This window comes from Crotalus tigris, unplaced genomic scaffold (genome assembly GCF_016545835.1).
Source record: "Crotalus tigris isolate CLP2741 ecotype Arizona unplaced genomic scaffold, ASM1654583v1 scf7180000018169.48405, whole genome shotgun sequence".
NCBI classification, from domain to species: Eukaryota; Metazoa; Chordata; class Lepidosauria; order Squamata; family Viperidae; genus Crotalus; species Crotalus tigris.
This window is the reverse complement of record NW_024096862.1, coordinates 20,360-47,341: the sequence shown is the minus strand read 5'-3', so window position 1 is coordinate 47,341 and position 26,982 is coordinate 20,360. Positions and strand designations below refer to the sequence as shown.

General features: G+C 37.2%; 2 protein-coding genes across 4 annotated transcripts; one reads left to right on the top strand and one right to left on the bottom strand.

Annotated features, from left to right (window-relative positions):
- Nucleotides 1-12,941, bottom strand: LOC120310364 (tRNA N(3)-methylcytidine methyltransferase METTL6-like). 3 transcript variants are annotated; one of them, XM_039348706.1, is made up of 7 exons: nt 12,802-12,866; nt 12,248-12,334; nt 8,922-9,298; nt 6,889-7,023; nt 5,941-6,111; nt 4,900-5,041; nt 1-3,982 (listed from the first exon to the last, which is right to left on the bottom strand). In XM_039348706.1, the coding sequence occupies exons 3-7, from the start codon at nt 9,216-9,218 to the stop codon at nt 3,840-3,842; spliced, it is 888 nt and encodes a 295-aa protein (XP_039204640.1). In that variant the 5' UTR covers nt 9,219-9,298; nt 12,248-12,334; nt 12,802-12,866; the 3' UTR covers nt 1-3,839. The 3 variants fall into 3 exon arrangements, with proteins under 3 accessions (XP_039204640.1, XP_039204642.1, XP_039204639.1); XM_039348708.1 differs by lacking the exon at nt 12,248-12,334 and having other exon boundaries at nt 12,802-12,941; XM_039348705.1 differs by lacking the exon at nt 12,802-12,866 and having other exon boundaries at nt 12,248-12,693.
- LOC120310365 (ELL-associated factor 1-like) lies at nt 12,880-26,982 on the top strand. The gene is made up of 6 exons (XM_039348709.1): nt 12,880-13,058; nt 17,099-17,193; nt 20,999-21,135; nt 22,104-22,270; nt 22,683-22,901; nt 25,071-26,982. Exons 1-6 carry the CDS (start codon nt 12,956-12,958, stop codon nt 25,115-25,117), a joined length of 768 nt encoding a protein of 255 aa, XP_039204643.1. The 5' UTR covers nt 12,880-12,955; the 3' UTR covers nt 25,118-26,982.

Below are 26,982 nucleotides of genomic sequence, written 5' to 3'. Positions count from 1 at the left end.
TACTTCCTAGTCAGCCCACTTTATTTTGGATCTTCTGAATGATGAAATACAACTATTAGATCAATTAGATTAATTAAGAGATACCTTAACAGCAAAAATGGGATTGTCATGTAATTATCCAATATTTTCACTTCTGTTACCATATGATTTTAGGCAGCCATTCTAACATTATATAACAATTCAGAAGTTTATAAGCCAGTTGTGTATATGCCAGATAGAAGAACCAACAATGAATTTCTTTTTATAATTTTAGTAACAAATAATAAGGCATGTGGATGAAAGTAAACTGAAAAAAATTTAAGCAAAAGAACTGATCCATGGTAACAGAAATTGATTATGTCACAATGTTGTACAGAGATTTCCTGCATGGACTGGTGATATTACAGGAGCCCAGTTAAAATGAGACTGTCTCTGAAATTGTTTTGAAAACAGTTACCAAGTAATCATCCCAACAATATATTGTGCAAGTACATTCCACCCTATCAGTACCAACACTCTGTCTTCTTCGGTGCTATAAAACTAGTGTAAATGAAGTTGAATATAACTCTGATCAAAAAGAAAAGCATGAACTAATTAGCTATGAAGTATACTTGATACCTAATATAATCAATAAAGCATCCCAAATTATGCCCTTTTTATCAATCAACTTTTAAATCATTCAAGAACAGACTGAAAATATTCAAATATTAAATTTAGTACCGGGTCAATGTATCATTCTAAGCCATTGTTTGGTTTTAAACATAGTTTCTTAATTAAATTACAGTGGCAGTGTTCATACACTAAGCCATGGCTTCCTTAACCTGAATAGGATGGCTGACTGAAATGACAACCTATTAAGCTTTAAATCACAGTTTTCAAAACATACTGGCTGGATTTGTGCAGCTTTCTTCATACAAGTTCTTCTCCCCACAATAAATAAAGAGGAAAAGGCACCTACCCTATTCTTCTAACCTCTTATGAGTTATAAGTTTCAGGAAATGAAAATGAGGAATATAACTCAAGAAGAATAAAAGATTAGCTTTTCAGCCCACCGCCATGACCTGACTGAAACTTGGCTTTCTGCTAACTGATTTTAAGCCTGAATGAGCATTGTGATTTCATAGGATTGTGCTAGGGAAAGCAAAGCCCAGAGTGAACATAACCGCCTTTTTCCCTTACTCTTTTTCTGCCAGGCCTGCTTTTTTATGGCTGCTTCTCCCTCCTTCCCTCCCCCCTCCCTCTCACTTCCTGCCTAGTGGGCTGCCAGCACAAGAGACAGTTTGTTTTGATCCAAGTCATAAATGATTACTAGGAGAATGATTTTACAATTTGGTCAAGGGCCACATGGCCCAGATTTCCCATCTATTTGGGCCAAGAAAACATCAGGCGATTCCTATCACAGGTCTCTCAAGTCATGTCTGATCCAACTTTTTGTTTTTAATGGCACAAAGGCTAAGCCAATTGCAGTTTAGTCAATTAATCATATTAAGCAAATATTTAATGTAGTAAGAGAGTTCAGCCTTTGCAATATTTAAAAAATAAGTTGCCTGATGTAGGACATAATTTTGGCTCATTGTACTGGATGCAAGAAGTTGTAACACCAACATTAATGGAATATTTCAAACATAGCCTACTTACTTCTAATTACCTATTGCCAAAAAACTGAAGAGACTGAAGCCTGCTCTTATTACAACAGAAGTAGCCATCTTTTTTACTCATCCTCCTTTAACAATTTTTCCCCATTTAAAGTGGAAAGAACACTCTGAAGCATACACAAATTTAGCCTGGTCTAATGGGTTGAACCAAACCAGTATCAATGACTACACCACTTCATTTGCACATTAAACTAACATGTACTTTAGTTTGTGTCTTAATTCATTGTATTATTTCAGCCAGTATGATCTATGCTTCAATGTGTTCTTTGAACACTGACAACTGACAATGGTTTACTTAAAATTGGGTTAATGAGTTGTGTGAACATAGCTAAGTTTCCAAATGAGTGTGCCAAGTAAATACAATCCAATAATGTTAAATAGGAGAATTTCTAGCTTCATCCCAGCTTTATCAATCAAATGTCCTGTTTTCCTGTCTGATCGCAGACAGCTTCTGTATTCAAGGAAGCATTTGCTTGTTCCTCCAATTTACAATATTTAGTTATTTCAATGGCAGTAGAACCAGAATTGCTATCACTAAGTTATGCAGTCATAAAGCATAATGTCACGTGACCCTGTTATATAACAAGAGCAATTCTGGCTCTCTCAGCTAAAATTTTTAAGTGAGGATTACATGGGTTGTTAAGTGAGAACTTCATATGACTGGGACTTCTGATTCCTGCTTGTTTCCTCATTATGTTTGTTTGATTGGAAGTTGCAATCATGTAACTGCAATCATGTGATTCTAACCCTAGCTTTTGGACCAGGCATCCAAAAGCTAGGTTCAGAATCACATGAAAATGGAAACACTGCAATCGTTAGAATTCTCAAAATATATTGTAAATTCTCTAGTTCAGAGGTCCCCAACCTTTTGTGCACCAGGGACCGCTTCCGTGGAGAGAGGTTTTTCTGCAGCCTGGAGGGTGTGTGGTTTTGTGTGCTGCCTGCATCCCACAGATGGGGCTTTGCTTGTTTGTGCAAACCAGTTGCTGGCTTGCTGCTCCACAGACTGCGGGTTGGGGACCCCTGATCTAGTTCAGTGCCATCACAAGGTAAGGAACACTTAATGGTTGTAAACTCAGGACCACATGTACAAAAATATTTTGTTCAGCAGCAGAGTATTTCAAAATGTATGAGCAAAATATATGTGTACAAACAGGTATCTTTCATGGGTATCTTAATTTGGGCATCCAATGTGCTTATCTAATATTAGAGTTCAGACTCTCTCTCTCCTCTCTTCATTCTATCTATCCTCTATTTCCTGCCTTTATTATTTTACAAATAACTCAAGATACAAACATATCCAACACACCTTCCTCCACCTATGTTCCCCACAACAATAACCATTTGAGGTGTGTTGGGCTGAAATAGAGTGACTGGCCCAAAGTCACTTAGGTGGCTTCCATTATGATGAGTTACAATTTATTTAATAATGAATTAAAAGAACTACTATTAGTTGGGATTGCACAACATATTACATCACAATTTAAGATTCACAACCCACAAAAGAGGCTCATAATGAACAAACTAAACTACAGGCTTACTAACATACTATGTTTGTACAACTGTGACTATACTCACCAAGGTTTAACAAAACGTAATGTTTTGAGTTTAAAAATAATGAATTATAAACTAATTATATTGGCTAGGTACTCACAATTATGTTAGGCTAAGATGTAGTAAGCTAGTACTGGCTCACTGTTGTATCAACAAAGCTATCATGTGAAATCAGACACTGCTTATATATGAGGCTAGCCACACTTCTGGAATCTGCCTGACAATAAGTATTTTAAAGTCTTTCCAAGAAAAGCTTTATGATCCTGAATGATAAATCTGAAAATTGGTAGTTTAATCCAAAAATTATGGAATTATATTTAAAATAAAAACATAATCTTCAAGATTGTATCAACAGAAGAGTACTATGTAAGTGCTAGGCTTATTTTCATGAATGTAAAATGTGGATGTCCAACTTTTTGGCTTTCTTACACTGCATTGAGAAAGAGGAATTGTCTTGAACATATATAAAATACATAATATGGTAACTATTGCTAAAAATAATATATTAAAATTTCACAATCTTTTAGGGCTGCATTGCCAACTGTCCAGGAGCTACAGATTGGACATACCTGATACAAAAATTGGTTTAAATTGAATAACATAAGAAAGTAATCTTGAACTTCAACTGTCCAACAACTTATTAGTCAAAGCTTATTTTTGAGGCTTTCGAAATTTGCTTTGGAGAAAAACTCTTGGCACACGTATGTTTTCTTTTTTGTTCAAAGTTTCTCGAAACACATATTCATTGACTATTTCCTCATATCCCACAGACAGGAAAAGTTCTGCCAAAAATACTATAGAAAAAGAAGGAAGAATATTTTTAAGAAACTTGTGTTAAAGTACAAAGATGAAATGATACAAATCCTGAATAGGCAGGTTATTCTTCTCAAAACAAAAAATGAGAAACAGTTTTGTTGGTGGTTTTAAAAAAAGATATAGGCAGCAATGCAGAAAATGAAGCAATATCCAAAGTCAGATTTTCCTTCCATTTGCCCAAGAAAGCTGCTAAGTATGGATTGTTCCTTTATGAGGTACTTAAGATATATCTTTTGAATAACAACCTATCATTAACTACCAATATAATTTTTTTAATAAATATATTGGTAGTTAATGATAGGTTGTTATTCAAAAGATATATCTTAAGTACCTCATAAAGGAACAATCCATACTTGTATTTGGGAAAACCTGGAAATTATTCAAAGCAGCAGGGCTCAGCTTCGAAGGTATCTCAATAGAAGTTTTTATTGAAATGTGGGCAACTGTCAAATCCCTTTGCCGCTGAGCTGAAATTGGATATAAAAGGAGTGTTGGAGGACATACAGTTTCTTTAGATTTATACTTTATAGTGACTATTATTAAATTTGGAGATACACAAACTTACATTAGAAAAGGATTATATACATATCAAAATGAATGTTAACAGTTATTAAATAACATTCTGATGTTGAGGCTGCTATTTGCAGCTTTTTGATATTTAACCATATCTAGCTTCCTTTATTGTTGAACAAATGATTTTTTTTTCATCAGTATGCTTGTACTGTAGAAACCCTTTCAGTACAACTACCTGGGGATTATTTATAATTACTATAAATAACACTGTATTTTTGTTCTGACAGATTTTTGTTTTGTAAACTTTTCAAGCTTTTCAGTATTTGTTGGGTGCTTCCCCTACTGATATCTATATTGTATAATATCTTAATTAAGATCTCACCATCAGAAAAAAAGTATGACCTGGTTCCATCTTGTCGTACGTAGAAGTTTTCTCCCAGCTTGCAAGCAGATTTAAACCTCAGCATTGCATGGTCATGAAGGCCATAATCTCTGAATAGGACATATTTACCTGGTTTTAAAACCTAAAAACAATATGAAACATATTAAACTGGACTTAATTAATACACAAAACCATGTAATGATAAAAGTGGAACATTTTGTGCCACTTTAGCTCGGTCCTGTTAAGCAGATTTGACACAATTTCATTTCATTATAAAAGAGTTTTAAAATTTTGACTTTTACTCAAAATATCATTCCATATTAATTATAACAACACTAGAAAAATTAATTTCATAGTTGTCATAAAACACATTTCATAGCTTAAATCAGTTCCCATTATTTGCTTGAACCTGGAAATAACCACCTTAGTTTGCATTTAAGACATTCTAAGTCATATTCCTGGGAATTAATCCACTTTCTATTTATTACAAGATAGATAAATACATCAAGTGTTGTCCCTCAAGCAAAGTATATGTAATCCTCAGTTAATGACTACCCTATTTAGCAAGTGTTTGAAGTTAGACAGCACTGAAAAGTCACTTTTTGACCAGTCCGCGATCACTGCAGCATCCATGGTCACGTAATTGCCATTTGTAGAGAGCTTCTGACAAGCAAGTCAATGTGGAAGCTGGCAGAAAAATCACACGTCATAATCACTGGATGTCTCACTTAACTACCATGTCACTTATAATGGAATTGCCAGTCCAATTATAGTCATTAAGCAAGGTTCATCTGTATGAATTACCTTTCTATTAAATCTTATTTGGAAAAGACAAACTTGATACAGCATTCCTTTTAGTTCAGACTTATTTACAGATAAATACACAGACAATAAAGACCATCTCTTTGAAAGTTGTTGCAAGTCTGAACCATACAATGTATGTATTGTGTAAATTAGAGCACAGATTCTGTGTTACATCTTTTCATAGCAGAAATACACGCTCATGGTAAAAACCATGCTATTATAGCCATGCAGACTTGCCTTATAAATATTGTGCAAAACTAAATGCATCTTCTCAGGATGAATGGCAGAAAGTACAAATATTAACATAACCACATCCACCGACTCTAATGGTACATTTTCCACAAGATCATCTTTGGTCAGGTCACACAGGAATACTTTGCATCTTTTGGCATCATATAGAGAATTTTGCTGTGAAATGAACATATGGTTCAAACTTATTTAAGTTTATATTTTGAAACCTGAAGCTAGCACAGTAAATCATACAGAAGGATAGAACACTGAATAATACAGAATAGCTTGGCTATCCTGGGAATTCTGGGAGCTGAAATCTGTCTACTTACAGTTGCCAAGTTTAGAAAACACTGGTTTAGATAGTGGATATTTTGAAACTGTTTATTATAATCTCCCTCAGTGTTGAACTGAAGACAACCAAGCAGAAAAGCAGGTAATTAAATATGAATCACAATCTTTCCCACGCTAGTATCTTTAGGTCACTTTTTCAGTTTCAGAAACTTTAAAATGCATGGACTTCAAATCCACACTTCTTAAAATTGCTGACATTATTTTGTTTATGTACATTCAGAAGAAATTTTTCACCTCTGTATAAAACAGAAAAAGCAGACCTGATTATTAATATTATACATAAAATTGTACATATGTATTTCTTCCAGCATTAGGGTATGGATCTTTTATTGTATTGTGTAATTGTTTTTACTATAGTGATTCAGCATCATAAGTGGTCTTACAAATTTTTAAAATAAGTAATTTAGATGCTGTTCCATAATCTTCTGAGTAATATTTAACCACTAAGCATAAAACTCAAATTCCGGGCTAAGATAATTTAAACCAATTTAATAATACCAAACAATGCCATTTTTGCTTTCTCATTTCTTTTTAAAGAAGCTTATATTTCAAATGTATGTATTCACTTAATGAAAGAAAAAAAATGACAAATATTTTACAAACCTTTACATATTCCACTGCTCGGGGAGAGAAGTCACACGCATAAGCAAAAACATTCAAATCTTCTTCTAGAAGTGGAAATAAACAGTTCCCAACACCACAACCGGCTTCTAGAATTGTCAATTTTTGATCTTCAAACTGAAGAGGTGAGAAAATAATAATTGTAATTGTCTGATCCTTTCAAATAACATGAATTAATTTTTGGACTAACATCATTAGCTTTTAAAATCAAAGTTATTATAGCAAATCTCCATTTACTGCAGTGGTTCTCAATCTTTTTAATGCCACGACCCCCAACCGGTCATAAGTCGAGGACTACTCAACCGGTCGTAAGTCGAGGACTACTCAACTGGTGCAGCACCGTTTGCAGAATGGGACTTTTGGCGGACTCAGCAGGGCAGAGACAGCCTGGAAAATTCCTATTGGCTTTTGAAAGCTAATAGAATTAGACTCTATTCAAGAGAGTCTATTCTATTGGCTTTCAAAAGCCAATAGAATAAAAGGGAGTAGCACAGCTAAGGAAAAGGGGGAAAAAAATGGCAGACTGCGTTTGGCGACCCCTGTGAAATGGTCATTCGACCCCAAATGGGGTCCCGACCCACAGGTTGAGAACCACTGATTTACTGGATCCCACACAATAGATTATTATCACCACAAAGATGTATTTCCAGATTAATGAACGAAAATAAAAGGTTTTATTGTACTCCCACTAAATAGTGGTTTTATGGCAAAGCAAGAAAACCTTCATTTAAAAGCAACTAAAACTAACACCTATTGTGATTCAAGTCATACAATTTATACAAATGTTGCATCAATACATACAATAGATGGAATCATCTTCTAGTGAATCAGAAGCATAAGATCAATCAAAGATAGTTTCTTGAAATTAAAGATATAAAACAAAATTCATGATACTTTTTGTATTCTATATGAAAATGAGTTATAACTTAATTATGGAAGTTACTTTATCAACAAACTGGACAAAATTGCCCAGAATCCATCTAATTCTTTTGCTATGTCACTCTTGAATAGAGACCAACATTACCACTTAGCTGATCCTTACTGTTTCTGATAGTGACAAAATGCTAAGAATATAGTCCAGGAACTGCATTTGTTCACTAAATGGATACTTGTTTCATATACCACAACTCCACTCGCATCTTTTGGGAATTGGGACCAGATTCACCTCTGGAAAAATGAATCATCTTCAATCAAATTGATTGAAAAATATAAAATTGCAACTTTTCTGAGTTCTACAATCATAATTCCACTCATGATTTATATTAATGATATCTCTTGTTCCTGCAGGTGTGAAGAGCATGGAGCCCTCTGGATGTTACTGAATGAGATCTCCCAACTATTCTATTTTGTGTGACAAATTGGTGAGGACGGTAGGACTTCCAATTTGTCAACAGCTGGAGAACTGATAGCTTCCCAATTCAGCTTTAGAAATTCAGGATACAATAAATGTAGCAGTTCTCATCCAATATTATAGATTTTTATTATTTGATAGCATTTCCAGTTTAATGCTCTCTGAGAATCACAACTACATCCCCAGATGTCCAATTATAAATAATTTTCCTAAAATAAAGTTTAGTAGTCATCTTGATAGGAAAAGAATTATTCTCCATCATTGTAATTTTTTTCTCTGTTTCTATTTTTACAGTCTTATATTGTAGATGATAGACATGGTCACTAGTACTGTTTGGCATAAACCAAGCGTCTTTAAATTAAGTTGTATCATTTTGTTTTATAATTCTATGACCTGTTATTTTTCCAAGGGTATGAATGAATTAAAGCCTAAAATATGTACATATAGTAAAAGTTTCTTTGTAGAGCAAAGAACTGACTGTCAATATTAAAATTTACATCTCAAATTTTATCATGGAATCTGCAAAACAAACATACTGTACTAGCCTAACCTGAATTTTACAGAATGCATAACATAATAAGATCAGTGTTAAAGGCTTTCAATTCAGAGATTTTTCTATAGCAGTTCTTTATTGCCCTCTGGTGCCAGAGAATGTTAAACTCACTTTACGGCAGGCTTTTAATTCTTCAAACTCTCTTGTTGTCCAGTGTCTGTCCTTAAAAAAATTGGTACTGTTCCTTTTGTAGAATAGATCCCAGTTCTTTTGTGCTTCTTTCTCAAGTTTCTGCTTCTTGAAATCAGATACTAAGACCTGATTTTGAGCTAATTGTTTTGCTTCTTCAGAACCTAGAATTCTTGTCTTCTGCTCTGTTTTTTGGAAAGACTCATCTTCACAAGCAATTATTACTTCATCAGTATGTGGAATAGATGAGTGACTTTTCAGAATTTCGGATTTAATCATCTTAATTACTGGACATAGCAGATTCAAAGCTGCATTAATCCTTAATTAAATAATTGCCCATATCACATATCATGCAAGAACTAGATGCAAAAACACAATAAAGTAAGGTTACTATTTTGCAATTTTCTCTGGGTATGTTGACAATAGATCATTTCTCTTACTTTCAACTTCTAAAAGCACACTTTAATTAATCTATTAAGAGCATGCTCTGCATGCACTGGCAGGTCACAAAGAGAAATAATGTAACCAGTTAACAGTTCTTCATTACAGTACATGAAGATGGACTAGAAAATATTAATTTGATTCTTATGGCACCTTAAGCCCAGATGTAATTTGAGTTTCAGTTTAGTTTGATGTGTAAACCCAACCAAAACTTAATTAATGCCACAATTTATTTGTTGGATGGGTTTATAACACACACTAACCCATTAGTCAATAACTGATTGCCCCAAAACCATAATAGAATTTATTCTTCCATTTATTCTTACCTCAGTAAACCATATGATACATATGGCAAACCAAGAAGTAGGTTCAATAGCACAAAAAGCCATACCAGCTTAAGCTGGATTTGTAAAACTGAACCCTAAACTAAAAACATAGACTGGATTGATATGTTATAAATATTATTGGCTGGTCTATCATGCAAAAACAATTTTAGTGTAGTATTCAATCTTATTACAGAGCTATGAAGAGCTACGACTCTCCATCCTAATCACAATTTGAGACAATGGCTTGCTATATACCACCAAATACCAGAAGGCTCAGTTTGATCATGGTTATTGGGAATTCTAGAACTGGCTTCAGTTCACATAGAAGGGGTCAAGTTGCAGAAGAATGATTTAGACCAGTGATGGCGAACCTTTTAGAGACTGAGTGTCGAAACTGCAACCCAAAACCCACTTATGCATCGTTGAGTGCCGGGTAGGTGTAGCCCATTGGCTGGATGTGGCCAATTGGGTGGGTGTGGCCCATTGGGTCGGCATGGCTGCGATGGTAACGGCAAACTTGGTGGGACTAAAAAGTTCAATCAATTCCAACTTTGAAAGACCTTTTTTTTTCCCGTGAGAAGTTAAAATTGACTGATTGAACCTTTTTTTTTTTTTTTTGGTACATGGCAGTGGAGGCCTAAAGCGAAAAGGTTTTATAAAACCCAGCTGAAGGCCTAGGACTGGGGCAACGGCGCATGTGCCCATAGAGAGGGCTCTGAGTGCCGCCTCTGGCACCCATGCCATAGATTCGCCACCACTGATTTAGACCAGTGTTTCTTAAACTTTTTTCTCTCGGGACTTCATATCATATTATATTACTTTTAAAAATTATAGAGGATACCCAAACAGTTTTTATGTGTATGGGTTATATTTATCAATATTTATTAAAACAATGCCGCTACAACTTCTCGTAGCTGTTATTGTATTGTTTTTCAACATAGGCTGAGAATAATTTTGAATCTGAGGATGCCTGAGATGGCCTAGGGCAGGGATAGGCATGGGTGGCTCAGGAATTCTGGGAGTTTAAGTCCACAAGTCATAAAAGAGCTAAGATTGCCTACCCCTGGCCTAGAGGAACCGCCAGGATCCACACATACTGATCTAAACAATCCTAAGCTAGATAAATTATTAATCTGACTGCATTTGGTTGAGTTATTCTGGGCTCAGAAGCAGAGGCAGTCCTTCAAAGAGAGGCCTCTATGTTAGTTCTGGGTAGAGACTACCAATCTAGACCAGGGCTTTTCAACCAGTGGTACGGGTACCATCTGTGGTACATCGGCACCTGGCAGGTGGTACATGACCATCCTAGAAAAGTAGCGGGGAAGGGGAATGAACTGAACCAGTGGCAACACTGCACAAGCCTGAGCAAGAGATGGCTGGAGCTGCAAGACTGTCAGGGCTCAGCGGAAGCGCCAGGATCAGTGCTGCTTTCCAGCTGATCAGCGCTGCAAGACTGTCAGGACTCAGTGGAAGCACCAGGATCAGCGCCAGACTCCAGCTGGAAAGCAGCACTGATCCTGGTGCTTCTGCTGAGCCCAGAAGAAGCGCCGATCAGCTGGAATGTTGCAGCATCTCCAGGGTCTTATGATTTACATTCAGATGCTTGGCAACTGATTCATGATCGGACATGCGGCATGATTGTATTATTTTACTGTATTATTGTTAGATGATTGTTTTAATTTTGTACGCCGCCCTGAGTCCTTTGGGATTGGGCGGCATATAAATAAAATTAAATAAATAAATAAATATTTATGATGGTCACAGGGTCATGTGAAGTGATCAAAACCTGTTGCAACCACCCAGCAGACAGGGGGAATAAAAACCAAACACCCCCCCACCCCCACTGCCAATCCTTAACAGAAAATCTTGGACAGGAGGAAGAGCGCCGCCGGGTGGGCAGGCAGGTGTCTTGCTCAGCTGTGGCTTGGGGAGCACTTTTTTCAGGACCATTGTAACTTTGAACAGTCACTAAATGAACTGTTGTAAGTCGAGGACTATCTTTATCACTTTTTTCCTCTTTTTTTGGTCAAGTTTTTGACACCTTGCTAGGCGACTGGTGGTACTCGGATGTTGCCATATCCTAAAAGTGGTACAATGGGTGAAAACATTGAAAAGCCCTGTTCCAAACTACAGGTACTCAACAATTTACATAGTTGAGCTGAAAATTTCTGTTGCTAAATGAGGCACTTACATTAGTTTTGCCCTGTTTTATGACTTTTCTTGCGACAGTTATTAAATGAGTAATTTCAGTCCTTAAGTTAGTAACATGGTTAAGGGAATCTGGGTTCCCCATTGACTTTGCTTGTCAGAAAGTTGCAAAAGGTGATCACATGACCCTGGAACACTGCAACCTTCATAAATATGAGTTGCCAAGTGTCTGAATTTTGCTCACATGACTGTGGGGATGCTGCAATGGTCCTAAGTGTAAAAAAAACAATAAGTCACTTTTTTCAGTGCCATTTTAACTTCAAATGGTCACTAAAACAACTGTTTTAAGTCAAACAACAATAACTTGAAAAAAGGCAATAACCAATCACTTACGTTCTGTAGCCAAAACAAGAATTCAAAGATCAATCTGAAGTTACCAAGAGATGAATTCTCCTGGTAGGAATCTTCACCTGTTTTTTGCTTAAAATCAATTAAATAGAAAAACTATTAATCTGACAGCACCTCAATACACCTTTTTACACTCGTGTTTTCCAAGAAAACAAAACAGAAAGTGTCCCACGGTGATCGACTCTTGTTCAGCTCCGAGGAAGGGCGTATCAGGCAGAAAGATCCAATTAGGGATCTGGATTTCCGCGTCCTGAGGGTTGCTATCAATTCAAGAACCCTTTGCGGATCGGGCCAAATGCGGCAATCTCGTGCGGTGGTAGGCTTTACCTAGTGTTTTCTTTCTTTCTTTCTTTCTTTCTTTCTTTCTTTCTTTCTTTCTTTCTTTCTTTCTACCTACCTACCTACCTACCTACCTACCTACCTACCTACCTACCTACCTACCTACCTACCTACCTACCTCGTCCCGCCACCCGCACAACCTTCTTCCCCGTCAAAAGTTTCCCGGATCTCCCTGCCCAAAATCTACGAGGACGCCTTACGCTACTGCCAAGCCGCGTGGTCCCCTCTCGATCGGCTCCCCCGGACGGGGAGTGTTTTCCCAGTTACACGCTGCTCCGATCCCGGAAGAGAAGGCGGCCTGGCGGGGCGGGGCGGGTGCGGGTGTTCTTGTTCTCGGCGGGTGCCGCAGTAGCCATGAACGGCGTGGCGAACCCGCTGCTGGACAAGGAGGAGCACCCTCTGCAGCTGGGCGAAAGCTTCGAGCGGCACCCTAAAGCCTCCTTCCACACCATTCGCTGTGAGTGCCCGGCAGAGGCGGCGCTTACGGGCCAGGCCGGCGACCCCCAAAGCATCGGCTTGATTAAGCTGGCTTGGCCCCGTGTCAAAAGAGGGCCCTAACCGCGCTAGCCTATGGCTGCCTAACCGAAAATTGAGTTCAGGGTGACTTACTCCCAGGTAAGTGGGTAGAGCAGCCTTCCCCAGCCTGATCCACTCCTAAGGTTTGGATTACAACCTCCCATCATCCTCAGCCAAGCGGTAGCCGCGTGCTGGGGTTTACCTGGGAGCGCACTATGTTGGGGTAGGCATACCTACACTTCTGTGGGAGTAAGCCCAATTGAACTCGCTTTCTGATACAAGGTTGATTTTAGTATTTAGAGAATTGTTTATTTGCTTGCTTGCTTGTTTATTAGATTTATGTCCTTGCCCATCTCGTCTAAAGGCGACTCTAGGCAGCTTACAATAAATAAAATAAATATTAACACTAAAATCTATTTAAATTGATACAGATGGGAAGGAAAGTTAACAGATGTACACAGGGAGGAGATGGCGGTCTTACCTCAGCCCATTAACCGCCTCCAGAATGACATGTTGGAGCCCAGATCAGTTGTCAGCCAAGTTTTCAGGTCCTTTCCAAAGGCCAAAGGGATGGGTGCAGATCTTATTGGGGGGGGGGATAATGTTCTAGAGATTTTAATAGCTAGTATCCACAAAAAGGCTTAATAGGGTTGGATAGTTTGTGGATCCCTGTATTGTGAAAATTGAGCCAATTGTATTCTTGTGGTAATGAGGCCACTATGTTAAACCACAATATGGTTGATTTAGAGTAATATATTTCAAAAAAACATACCCTTTCAAAACATTCTGGACAAATATGTGATGTGAATGTAGCAGTTGTTTTTATTTACTCAGGTTTAGTGTGCTTTGTGACTCTTAAGTTAGGGGTGTTAAACTGCCGGCCTATGGGCCGGTTGCATCATGTGGAGGCTGCACCCACCCCAGCTCCCGCAATGGTGGCAATACATCACAACACAGTCACGTGACTCAGCAAGTTTAACACCCGTAATCTAAGTGATGTGGTTAATTGACAGTTTAGTATTATGCAAACCCAGGCAATCAGTTAACCATGATTGCTAGTTATGGATTAGCATTTTAGGCAAATCTAGCCCTACTTTATCTGTCCCTTCCGAAAAGAGTTTCACCTCTAGACATTTAGTTGCTGAGATTTTTCCTCACCAGAAAAATAAATGAGGAAAACTTCATTTCCTCAGTTTCCAAGCATAAAAGGAATTTATGCAATTTTTAGTTTCATTTTCCAATTCTTCACCAATAAGTTTGAAGCATATGAGTGAGCTGATCAGTTAAAAAGAAATGAAAACTAGCAAGGAATACTACAAGCCAATCAGTTTTCCCTCCAGATGTTCAACAGAAGAGATTCAAAAAGTGGGACTTCTCCTATATCCCACTTTCTGAATTGCCAAAGCCTCTATAGCAATGGTGGCAAACCTTTTAGAGACCGAGTACCCAAACTGCAACCCAAAACCCACTTATTTATCTCCGGGTGCCAGGTGGGCGTGTCCCACTGGGTGGATGTGGCTATGGTCATGGCAGACTGGGTGTGGCCAAGGAAGGTGTGGTCTCCCCGATGTTGCTCGTGGGGAGAGACGCTGTGAGGGCTGGGCAGGGTTGGGGGAGATCCAGGGGGTCTCTGGCAGGTGGGGCGGTGGCAGGAGGCTCATCGTGTGGGTGAGGTGAGGCGAGGCAGGGCAGGGGTTCCATTGTCGCAGGGCAAGGCGAGGCAGGGGCTGGGGCGGCTGCTGCCTGACACCATCGGCTCCCTCACACAGAGGCCAGCGAGCACACGGGGGCTGACTGTCCATCAGCAACCACAGCCTGCCAGCCCCTCAACCGGCGTACTCTGGGGCTCCGCAGCCCGCTGCCAGCACTTCAGAGAAGCCGCCTCTGAGCTGGATGGCTGGCCGACAGCTGAGGAGGCGATGCAGTGGGTCGTGCCCAGGAAAAGGAGAGCATGCGAGACCAGGAGGGATGGGACGGGGGGGGGGAGGGAAACCAGCCATGCTGGGATGCATCTGGGCACGTGGCACCTTGGCAATTTAGCGGGCAGCTGGTTGAAGAGGGACAGTTGCCATCTCTGGGGCATAGCGCGCATGTCCACAGAGAAGGCTCTGAGTGTCGCCTCTGGCATATGTGCCATAGGTTCGCCACCACTGCTCTATAGTGACAAAAATCATTTCAATTAATATTCCATGCAGAAAGGAGAAAAAAATATTCTCTCTCACCACCATCTGTGGTTTAATTACATGTTAAGTACATACTTGCCATTTGTGCTGAAAATTCTTATGAGACAAACACCCCCTACTGTTAATGCTCAGTTTCTTCTATTTGTGTTAAAAGTCTTTGCTATCTATCTGTACAGAATCTGTAAACATGATTATAGATTGTAATGTACAGCAGACCATCCATCCAGTGATAGGGAGGAGCCATGCTTGAGGCCAAAGATGAATGAGCTAAACATTTCATGAAGGCTGCTTATTGGACAGTTGTTTTATGGAGATCTTGAAACTGTCCAGGAAGGAAGCATTTGCAAATCATTTCCATAATCATGCTTAAAAGGCCTGCAGTAATCTTAACTCCAGATAGTTTTTAATTTGCTTCTGTTCCTTCTCTAGCATACATTGAGCAGGAGTTTGCTTGCACCCAGAAAAACTGTGGTGACATAAAAGCAAAGCCAATTTTAAAAAGCTGCCCACAAACTTCAGTACTGCAAAAAAGAAAGAAAGAAAGAAAGAAAGAAAGAAAGAAAGAAAGAAAGAAAGAAAGAAAGAAAGAAAGAAAGAAAGAGAAAAGCTTATTGTAGGGCTGAGTTAGAAGAGTTTTTAACTCAGCCCTACATAGCCCTGATTTCATTAGATCCATAGTCCAGGATTTGCACAAAAGGTATATCTGGAGGGATCTTCAAACAAGAACTCAGTTTCTGAGGCAGTTTACAATTCTTTTGAGTATCATCACATAAGAAATATAACACGGCCCAGAGGACAGATTTTGCAAAACAGGCAAATGACAAATGTGGGCATTCATGTGTAATAAAACACTCGCCTCTCTTAATTATTCCATTAAAACCAAATTTTATTGTATAATGTATAATTATATAATTATTTATTGCATAATGTCACGTCATATCCAGAATGACGTGAAATAAGAATACCCATATATGTGCTGTCTTGAGCTCTCAGAGAAAATGGCAAGATAAAAATTATAAATACATTTAATAACATAGGACATTGATTAATATCTGTTTGGAGCACCAGGAAAGAATTGTGCCTTTTGTAGTTGCTGTCAGTGCAAAATGTGCATCCAGTTGTCAACTCAGGCTGCAAATAGTAGACAGCATATTATGTTTATTATATATAATGGTGGTTGTATTACATCAAGTTACTATTAAAGGAAGAGGAATATGCCAGGCCTATGCTGACAATCATTCTTGGAATTGTTGAAAAGACAAGGACTGCAATAGAAACCTTTTGTTTCATATCTAGAATCAGTGTTCGTTGCATTCTTAATAATTTTTTGTGCTCCCAAAGTAAGGTAGAGAGTATTATTGAAAATAGTTATTTCTAGAAAAAAGTTGGTTCAGTTGGCCACTTATACAGTTGCAATTTAAAATAATAACTGGCTTTATGAATGGACTTCAAAAAAAAGATGGGTCAAGGAAATTTTTAAAAATTAAGGTTTTTCATTTTTATTTTTTTATAGCAGATAATAGTTTTTGGAAAAAATGAAGTATGCTAAGTTAGAATTTTTTATGTTATTGGCTAACAAAAAATGGCAGACCTAATTGCAGAAGAACATTATAATTTGGTAATTTGATTTAATCCTGTCTGCACATTCACTCTACTAAGCTGGGTCCAAAATTATTTGAATGCCAATGAAAACAATAAAATAAAATTAAAAGTAATAATGAGATTGTTTCTAAATAAATACTCATCAAGATCCTTTATAATCTGATGTATGTTTAATATCAGTTATTGCATCCTCTAGATGATTTTAAACCAGCATCTATAGATACATCTTGTGAAGGGGAGCTTCAAGTTGGTAAAGGAGATGAAGTCACAATTACATTACCACATATTCCTGTAAGTTTCCCATATCTCACATTGCAGATTTGCTTTCTGTGTCAAGGTTCTTATAAGCTTTGCTCCGAACTTTTCATATGTAGCCAAGGGGAACATGATATATTTCATAAAAACAATTTGTGGGAACTCAGACTTGCTTAAGAAAACACCATTTTTAACAACTGTCTGTTGAATATGCTATGCATACTTTGAGAAAGATTGCAGAGAAATACTTTGGCCTGACTATAAATACAACTTTTTACTATATCATTGAAATAAGCACTTCTGATTTCCAGGCAAGCTTGAAGAAAGATGCTGCTGCATTAGTTTAATGCATCTTATATAGGGCTTACAGTAGTTTTTTCAGGTTTGTGTAGAATCTATATAAAGATTAGTGTGTGTGCTTGTGAGATTTGTAACACTCTGATGTTTCAGAGCATGCAGACCTGCGATAATCAACCCGAGACAAATATGTCTGAATCCTTTTTAATTTCTGGCAACTTTCTATATAGATATTATATTTAAAATATTGGATCACTGTTTTCATTGCCTAATATTATTTTGGCTGTGTATGAATCCTAATATGCATTGAAGGATTCATAAAGTAATACTTCTGAATTCTCTAAAACTACAGTGAGGGAAAAAAGTATTTGATCCCCTGCTGATTTTGTACATTTGCCCACTGACAAAGAAATGATCAGTCTATAATTTTAATGGTAGGTTTATTTTAATAGTGAGAGACAGAATAACAACACAAAATCCAGAAAAACACATTTCAAAAAAGTTATAAATTGATTTGCATTTTAATGAGTGAAGTAAGTATTTGATCCCTTCACAAAACATGACAGTACTTGTTGGCAAAACCTTAGTTGGCAGTCACAGAAGTCAGATGTTTCTTGTAGTTGGTCACCAGGTTTGCACACATCTCAGGAGGGATTTTGTCCCACTCCTCTTTGCAGATCCACTCCAAGTCATTAAGGTTTCAAGGCTGACGTCTGGCAGCTTGAACCTTCAGCTCCCTCCACAGATTTTCTATGGGATAAAGGTCTGGAAACTAGCTAGGTTACTCGAGGACCTTAATGTACTTCTTCTTGAGCCACTCCTTCGTTGCCTTGGCTGTGTGTCATTGCCATACTGGAATCCATGAGCCATTTTCAATGCTCTGGCTGAGGGAAGGAGGTTCTCACCCAAGATTTGACGGTACATGGCCCAGTCCATCGTCCCTTTGATGTGATGAAGTTGTTCTGTCCCCTTAGCAGAAAAACACCCCCAAAGCATAATATTTCCACCTCCATGTTTGATGGTGGGGATGGTATTCTTGGGGTCATAAGCAGTATTCCTCCTCCAAACACAGTGAGGTGAGGTGATGCCAAAGAGCTCGATTTTGGTCTCATCTGACCACAACACTTTCACCCAGTTCTCTGAATCATTCAGATGTTCATTGGCAAACTTCAGGCCTGTACATGTGCTTCTTGAGCAGGGGGACCTTGTGGGCACTGCAGGATTTCAGTCCTTCATGGTGTAGAGTGTTACCAATTGTTTTCTTGGTGATTGTGGTCCCAGCTGCCTTGAGATCATTGACAAGATCCCCCCTTATAGTTCTGTTACCTCACTGCTCTCATGATGATTGAAGCTCCACGAGATGAGATTTTGCATGGAGCTCCAGACCGATGAAGATTGACAGTTATTTTGTGTTTCTTCCATTTGCGAATAATCACATGAACTGTTGTCACCTTGTCACCAAACTGCTTGACGATAGTCTTGTAACCCATTCTAGCCTATGTAGGCCTACAATCTTATCCCTGACATCCTTGGACAGCTCTTTGGTCTTGGCCAAGGTGGAGAGTTTCGAATCTGATTGATTGCTTCAGTGAATAGGTGTCTCTTATACATGTAACAAACTGAGATTAGGAGCACTCCCTTTAAGAGAGTGCTCCTAATCTCAGCTCGTTACCTGTATAAAAGACACCTGAGAGCCAGAAATCTTGCTGATTGATGGGGGATCAAATATTTATTTCACTCAATAAAATGCAAATCAATTTATAACTTTTTTGAAATGCGTTTTTCTGGATTTTTTTGTTATTCTTTCTCTCACTGTTAAAATAAACCTACCATTAAAATTATAGACTGATTGTTTCTTTGATAGTAGGCAAATGTACAAAATCAGCAGGGGACCAAATAATTTTTCCCCTCACTGTATGTTAAATTCTGTAAATCTATTGATATTGAATATAAATAATATTGAAGATATATTTGTTCCATATATTGAATCATAACTAAACTTTCTGTTCGATTTCTTTATAAATTATATTCTTAACTATAAGTAAAATATTTTGTTGCATCGCCTATCTCACAGGTCGGCAACCTGCGGCTCCGGAGCCGCATGTGGCTCTTTGAGCCTTCCCCTGTGGCTCCCAGCCTCCTCTGCCTTTGCAGAGAGAGACAGAGACAGAGAGAGGCAATTGAGCTTCCCTGCTTCTCTCTCTCTCTCTCTCTCTCTCTCTCTCTGTGTTTTTTTTTTGTGTGTGTGTGTGTGTGTGTGTGTGTGTGTGTAAAAGAGGGTGCACTCACAGTGTTCTCCGAGGAGCTGAAAAGCTCACTGGGCGGAGCTCCTCCCTTTGCTGCGTCTCTGCAGGAAGCAGGAAGCAGGAAGGGCAGGAGAGAGCTAGCTAGCCCAGCTAGGCTGACTCAGGAATTCTGGGAGTTGAAGTCCATGAGTCATAAAAGAGACGAGCTTGCTTACCCCTGAGCTTGTTGGACAACAGCTTGAAGCTTGCCAGGTGAGCAGCAAATAGGAGGGGGGGAGAAAGAGAGAGAGAGAGAGAGAGAGAGAGAGAGAGAGAGAAGGAGGGGAGAGAGAGAGAGAGAGAGAGAGAGAGAGGGGAGAGAGAGAGAGAGAGAGAGAGAGAGAGAGAGAGAGAGAGAGAGAGAGTGGGGGAAGAGGAGTGGCAGACCAAGGGCAGATAGAGAGGGAGGGAGAGAGTCAGAGAGAGAGAGATCCTTTTGACATCTAAAATGAAGATAACACTGTATATATCCTTTTTTCACCTGTGTGTGTATATAATTTTATTCTCTTAAAGCATTCTCCTGGTGATCATTGTTTTAATAGTATGGATATTCCCAAGAGTCATATTTATACTTTTATTTTTAATGTCATATTTTTACTTTTATTTTTACTTTTATTTTTAATATACACACATACACATACACATACATACATACACACACACACAAACACACACACCTATAATAAAGGTAAAAAAGGATATATGCAGTGTTATCTTCATTTTAGATATCAAAAGGGTTTTGCGGCTCCTGGTGTTTTGTTTTTGGTGGGAAACGGGTCCAAGTGGCTCTTTGAGTGTTTTGGGTTGCCTACCCCTGGCCTATCTGCACAGTGATAGAATATTTAATATGGTGTTTATAATCACAGAGTTAGCCATATCAGTCTGCTGTAGCAAAATCAACAAATGTTTTTCTACTGGTTTATAACTATTGTCTCTTCTAATTTCAGATGTTTCTTCTTTGTAGCAGGCATAGTATACAGACAATTTTTCTTTGGAAAATTAGCAAATGAATAAATCATTTTTGTAAATAGCAAGTTCTATATACTAATTTTGCCAGAGTAAATATGATTTCTTTCTTGCATCTAAAAATATAGCAATGACTATCATAGAACAAAATATTAAGAAAATACAGATTAAAGCATAATCTTCTGAGTTGGATTTGAGACATTGATTATGCTATTTATTATATCTGTTTTTCTTACGTATGCATAACTACTTATTTAGATTTAAATATATTTTTTACTTTTCTTGAATATCAGGGTTCTACACCTCCAATGACTGTATTCAAAGGAAACAAAAGGCCTTTCCAAAAAGACTGTGTACTTATTATCAACCATGATACTGGGGAATATGTGCTTGAAAAGCTAAGCAGCAGCATTCAAGTCAAAAAGACAAGGTAACACAGGCTCAAACATGTGAGGCCAGTATGGATCAACATAGAGTATAATTCTTTCTGAAATAACTGTTCTTCTATCACCTGCTTTTATTTTGACTATATAAAATAATAAACATTAAATATCAGAATGGTGGAAAGAAAACTAGTCTAGTACATAGTCTATAATCTCCATTCTTAAATGAAATGGCTATTCCAAATATATCTAATATGCTTTCTCTCCATATTAGAACTTTAATCATCACTGATCTTATCAGTCATTAATAAAGTTAGCAGAGGGATGACTTAGGTGATATTTTAAATTTTTAAAAGTTAATTCTTGAGAAAGTTTAGCTAATACTTAATTTTCCTTCTTCAGTTGAAAGAATGGGTATTTAGCAGTTCCATAAATGGTACATTGGTAATATTTATTTATACAATTCTAATTTAAGATTTATTAATATCAGAGAAAATGAGAGAATAGAAATTGGATTTTATTTATTTGTTTGTCTGTTTATATTTCATATTTCTAAGCTGCCCATTTCTCTCAAAGACTGTACCAATCCTAATTCCATAATTCCCTCAAGCTACGAAGGATTAGAATTGGAAGAACTTTGCATAGCCACAAAGGAGAAGCAATATGAGGGAACAGAAGTAGGAAAAGCGGGCCCAATTACTCTTATAGAAATCTCCACACACACAAATTCACCACTAGTTGTATTTTAATTCTAACTGGCAGAATAGCCAACAAAATCAACAATTTTGGAACAGGTAGGAGTTGGGCAGAGACAGCCTTATTAGATATATTAGATATAAAGGTTCTTTGTCTGAAAGGGAGGACCCAAGATTATACTGGACTTATTTCCTATATGAAAACAGTAGTAAGGGTTTCTTAAAATAAATAGTGTGACTCAAAATAAATTAAGGTTATGATAAGGTATGGAAAGCAATTATATATTATACATGTTATCTGTTTTAATATTTCCTTTCAGAGCTGAAGGCAGCAGTAAAATCCAAGCACGGATAGAACAGCAATCTGCTCGAGCTGCACAATCTTCCACCCAGTTCAGAGCTCCAATAAAGCCTGCAGCTGGACCTAAAACATCCCCACTGAAAGACAATCCTTCACCAGAGCCTCAATTGGATGATATTAAGAGAGGTAGAACACTTATTATAGCCTGCCTACTGTCTGAGATGGGAAGAAAATCTATTACTCCCCCCTGTAAATTTTCTTCAGTATATTTTTCCAGTGGCAGGAGTACAGCTTATAACCTTCACCAGCCAGTCACCTCACAATTATACTAGTTGAAACCAAATGTAATTTAATTAAAACTGTTACATCTTTTAAAACCATGGACTATCTGGGGTGGGCTAAATAACTGAGAGCCAGTGGAGCATTATATTTAAGTTAAAATTAGAATTTCAATCCTAGGGCAAAATCAACCATGTAGAGAATTAGAATTGCAGGGGTAGGTGCTATCTAAGTGACTTTGAATTTCTTAAGAAAACTCAGGCTATTTTTTTAATGAATAAAATTTTTTTTAAAAATGACCCTCCTATTTTTACTCTAGAACTAAGAGCTGAGGTTGAAATTATTGAGCAGATGAGTAGCAGTAGTGGCAGCAGTTCATCTGATTCTGAGAGTTCCTCTGGGAGCGGTGATGAAACTTCCAGCAGTGATGGGGGTGAAACTGCACATCCTTCTCCTTCTCAGCAGTGTAACAACAAGAATGTGGTTGCCAATGGTACTGGCAGGGCACAAGGCAACAATCAACTCATGAATACTCTCAGTAAGTATTTTCACTAAGTAGCCATCATACAACATAAATGCAACCTGGAAATTATAAGAACTATAGACCAAGATTTCATGAGAGCATCATGCTTAGGAAGGCTGCTCTAAGTACAAGTTGCCCTCATTCCTGGGGGATAACAGTACTGAAATAACAAGATTTTTCATCTTTGGGAATTGGGGTTGAGTCTGTGGCTGACCTCCTCCCATAAGAGTTGTCTATGTAGTGATCTTTATCCGCTCCTCATGCCCAATTGAAATGTATCCCATTGGGTCAGCTCAATCAGGAGGGCTCCATGTGGCTCCCTTTGGGTAACTAGCCTCTTTCAAATGACTTACTGTGGGAACAGTCTGCAATCAGCACTAGCATTCAGAAGCCCCATAAGATGGTGATGCTGCCTACAACTTGCTTGGGTTAATTTCTGCCAGGCTACTGGATGTTAATGCTGCCCACACACAACTTATGGAAATCAGTAATTCATAAATTATATGTGAACAGGATGAGCACATTCAAGAAGTTGTTCCACAGAGATCCTGCAACAACTGCAGGCAGTGGAGAAGCCAGCATAAACCATATGGTATAAGAAGGGCAGCTCCCATCATCAGCCAGGAAAGCAATTTGAAAGGAGCTAAAAGTCAGAAAGAAGCTACTTAGAGCCTCAAACTGCAATTAAGTGAAAAGGAAGACGTGATATAGGCATCTTGCTTAGATGATATAATTATTTCAAATATATATTTTATGCATCCACAAAAGCTTGTCTGCTTTTTTGACGTGTAACATTTGCACCTTTTTGCAAATACAAAAATATTTGTAGGCTTGGTTTCTATAATTGTGGATATAAGACTGCAGATAACAAGTGACTTTTGTACTCACAGACACCCTTGTTTTCTATTGAGTCCTTGCTGCTCTCTGAATTGGTTCTTTGCTTGCAGATGTTTCATTACTTAGTTAAGTAATAGCAATAGCATTTAAACTTGTATACCATCATTTAGTGCTTTACAGCACTTTCTAGATAGTTTACAATATAGAAGCATTATTTGCATATTGCCCAAACAATCTGGATCCTCATTTTACCAACCTAGAAGGATGGAAGGCTCAGTCCGCCCCATCAGGCTCAAACTCCAGGCTGTGGGCAGAGTTTGCCTACAGTACTTCATTTTAACCACTGCTCCATCGGGACTCTTTCTCATAAGATCATCGGTTCCTTGACTACGATATTATTTCTGCTTGATTGGAGAGAATGTGTTCTGGTCTTTCTGTTTCCTCCTCAGTTTTTTTTACCATCTCTCTTGAATTATTTGTAAATGTGATTCTCTTTAATGGCTGATTTGTCTGAATGCTAAGCTTCCAAGAGTTCCATAGATATTTTGGATTTAGCTTGCTCTAGAATGCTCACAGTTTCTCAGTCAAAGCTATGATTGAATCTGACCATATGACATTTAGGGGTATCTTTTAACTACTAGTTGGTGTTCATGGATGCACTCTGCTGGTCTTCTTGTTGGTCCATTATAATGGCTGTTATTTCTGCAAGCAAACAATCAAACTCAGAGAGCACCCAAGGACTTCACAATTCAACTTTAAGCTAAATGTATTCTCTTCTGTTGGAAATACTTACTTTCCTTTTCCAAGATGTACTTTATTTTTCCCTTTATACACTTAATAGTTAATCTTTATGTCATGATTTTTTTATAGATAGTAGTGACTTGCATTTTTAGCATGACCTCATAACTTAGGGCAGTTGTTATTGGTCTGACTGATTCAGATCTAGTCTAAAGAAACTGATACTAACAGTACATGCAGTTGTTTTACTTCATATTTGTTCAAAGTCCCATTAGTGGATCAAGTCTGTGATGGAGCAAATAAAAAACCTAAACTCTAGTTGTACACAAGTTTATTAAAGAAAATTATGAGTTTTGATTTGCATAGGAATCATTGCAACATTTGGGCTTCTTGTGAATCATGTCAAAGAACACTAGGAACAGAGAAATAATAGAACTCTGGTCTTAAATATACATACCAGAAACTAATCCACTTGGAGTAAACTCTTTAATGATCTTATAAAATTGCTGCCTATTTTTGCTCTCTATGTCTCTCATAGCTAACATTTCATAATTCATCAGTGTTGAACTTAATTCAAAATTAAGACAATTCTCTTTTTTTTAATAACAGGAAATGACTTGCAGTTGAGTGAATCTGGGAGTGACAGCGATGATTAAATTAGGTTTGCTGCTTTTGTTTCCTGTTATATAGAAATGCAGATTTAATGAAGAGTAATACAAAAGTGATAACTGACTTACTAGAACCCATCTGTATAAATAGAATTGTTAACATTATGTGACCTGAAGAGAAATGTTCTTGGAACAGAACTGTCCTCTGTTTATTCTATGTATAAATTAAGTCTGTTGTAGTATAATCTTTTAACTTTTTTTCAGTAGGTGTGAATAATTTTAATCTAAAACTGAAATCTATCTTCAGACATGTAATATACCACCCTGTAAAAGGTAATAATCTTGATGTATTCTAATCAGGTTCTTGCTTGAGTCCCTTGAAAATTTAAAGCAAAAGTTATTTATAAGGTAGATGTCAATCATTTAAAAAAGAAATACATACTTTGATATTGAATGAGATATTAGAATAAGAATGATAGTACCTACACTTCATAAGTTTAAGGCAGGGACACAAAATTATACAAGTGGATATTTGTGGTGAATAAAAATTCCCTTGTGACAAGGAAAGTTTAATCATCTAGAAAAAGACTATCTCACCCTGCTCTTATTTTTTTTAGGCTCTCTTGAAAATATTTTACACTATAAACACTTGGCAAAGGTATATATAAACAGGCTAGGTAACAGAGTTTCTCAAAGACTAGTTGTGAACTTAGCTCTAAGGATTTACTAGGGCTTTTTTTATTTTTGCAGGAAATTTATATAGTCATTTATGCACAAATGGCCATTTGTGTACAAATAAAAAAACAAACAAATGTCATATTATTACTTATGCAAATATTTCAGATTGTGCATATTGTCTGCTATCCTAGTACTGAAGAAGCCAGTATTTAGTGCTCCATACTCCCAGGTACAATTAAATTAACATTGCGTGTGTGAGATATATAACATTTCTTTGGATAGAAATGATAATTGTAAGATTTTCTTGTTTACTAATATTTAGTGCATATAGCATAGAATGATAAGGTCTGAAACTTCAGATGATATAAAAGAAATAAGTTGATCTTGGAACAATTGCTAGCCAATCTTGTTCCTAACAAGATTTTTGTTTCAAACACTGATAAGTCTCATCTGTCAAGCTGCTTTGGTTAGAAGAAGAGACAAGCCTTCACATATTGTTTCCTAATGAAGTATTTTAAACTTCATACATGCTTTGTACTAAATACAGCTAACCCATTTATACAATAATTTGAAATAAAAAGTAGAAAATTAATGCAGAAAAATTCTTTCACCAATAAAATATTATTTCTTGAAAATTTCATGAGTTAAAAGTACCAAATTGGTTTTTAAAGTTTAATTTAGTTTATCTATAGTTATGCTACCATATTTTCAAATTATTAATATACAAAATATTTTGAGCAATTTACTTGTATGGTAGCTTGTTAGCAACCTTAGTAAGGAACATATCCAGCAATCTCCTACAATTTAGGGTGCATATTATCAAGATAGGTTTTTAGGTAATAAATATTATCTAAAATATGTGATTTCATTTTAATGTTGTTATTGTTTTAAAAAGGGGCTAAGCAGACAAAGATTATTATTATTATTGTTACTGGAATAAAAGTGCCTTGTGTTTAAATCAGATCTAGTTTTCCTCTCAGAAGTTCTACTACTTTGTCCCACACAAGCAGCATAGTGGCTTATATGCAAAAGTATGGACTCAGTAGGCTGAAAAAAAAATGACCTCATATCTAGTGACAAGTGAGAAACAAAGTATTACAAGGCAAACCAGGCAGAATAAATATTTGTGTCTCTTTGGCTTCACATAGCAGTAGTAGCTATTGTGAAGAGTTTGAAATTGACTGGCATAAGTCAGTGATCTGAATGCCATAATAGCTTTCAGTTGTAGTATGAAT

What these genes read in the sequence shown, in the direction of transcription:
- LOC120310365 (XM_039348709.1), top strand. Translation starts at nt 12,956, where the DNA reads ATGAACGGCGTGGCGAACCCGCTGCTGGACAAGGAGGAGCACCCTCTG. An exon ending in CTCCTTCCACACCATTCGCT is followed by an intron (nt 13,059 to 17,098) that starts GTGAGTGCCCGG and finishes TGCATCCTCTAG; the next exon opens with ATGATTTTAAACCAGCATCT. An exon ending in ATTCAAGTCAAAAAGACAAG is followed by an intron (nt 21,136 to 22,103) that starts GTAACACAGGCT and finishes ATTTCCTTTCAG; the next exon opens with AGCTGAAGGCAGCAGTAAAA.
- LOC120310364 (XM_039348708.1), bottom strand. Translation starts at nt 9,218, where the DNA reads ATGATTAAATCCGAAATTCTGAAAAGTCACTCATCTATTCCACATACT. An exon ending in AATTAAAAGCCTGCCGTAAA is followed by an intron (nt 7,024 to 8,921) that starts GTGAGTTTAACA and finishes TCACCTCTTCAG; the next exon opens with TTTGAAGATCAAAAATTGAC. An exon ending in GAGCAGTGGAATATGTAAAG is followed by an intron (nt 6,112 to 6,888) that starts GTTTGTAAAATA and finishes TTCATTTCACAG; the next exon opens with CAAAATTCTCTATATGATGC.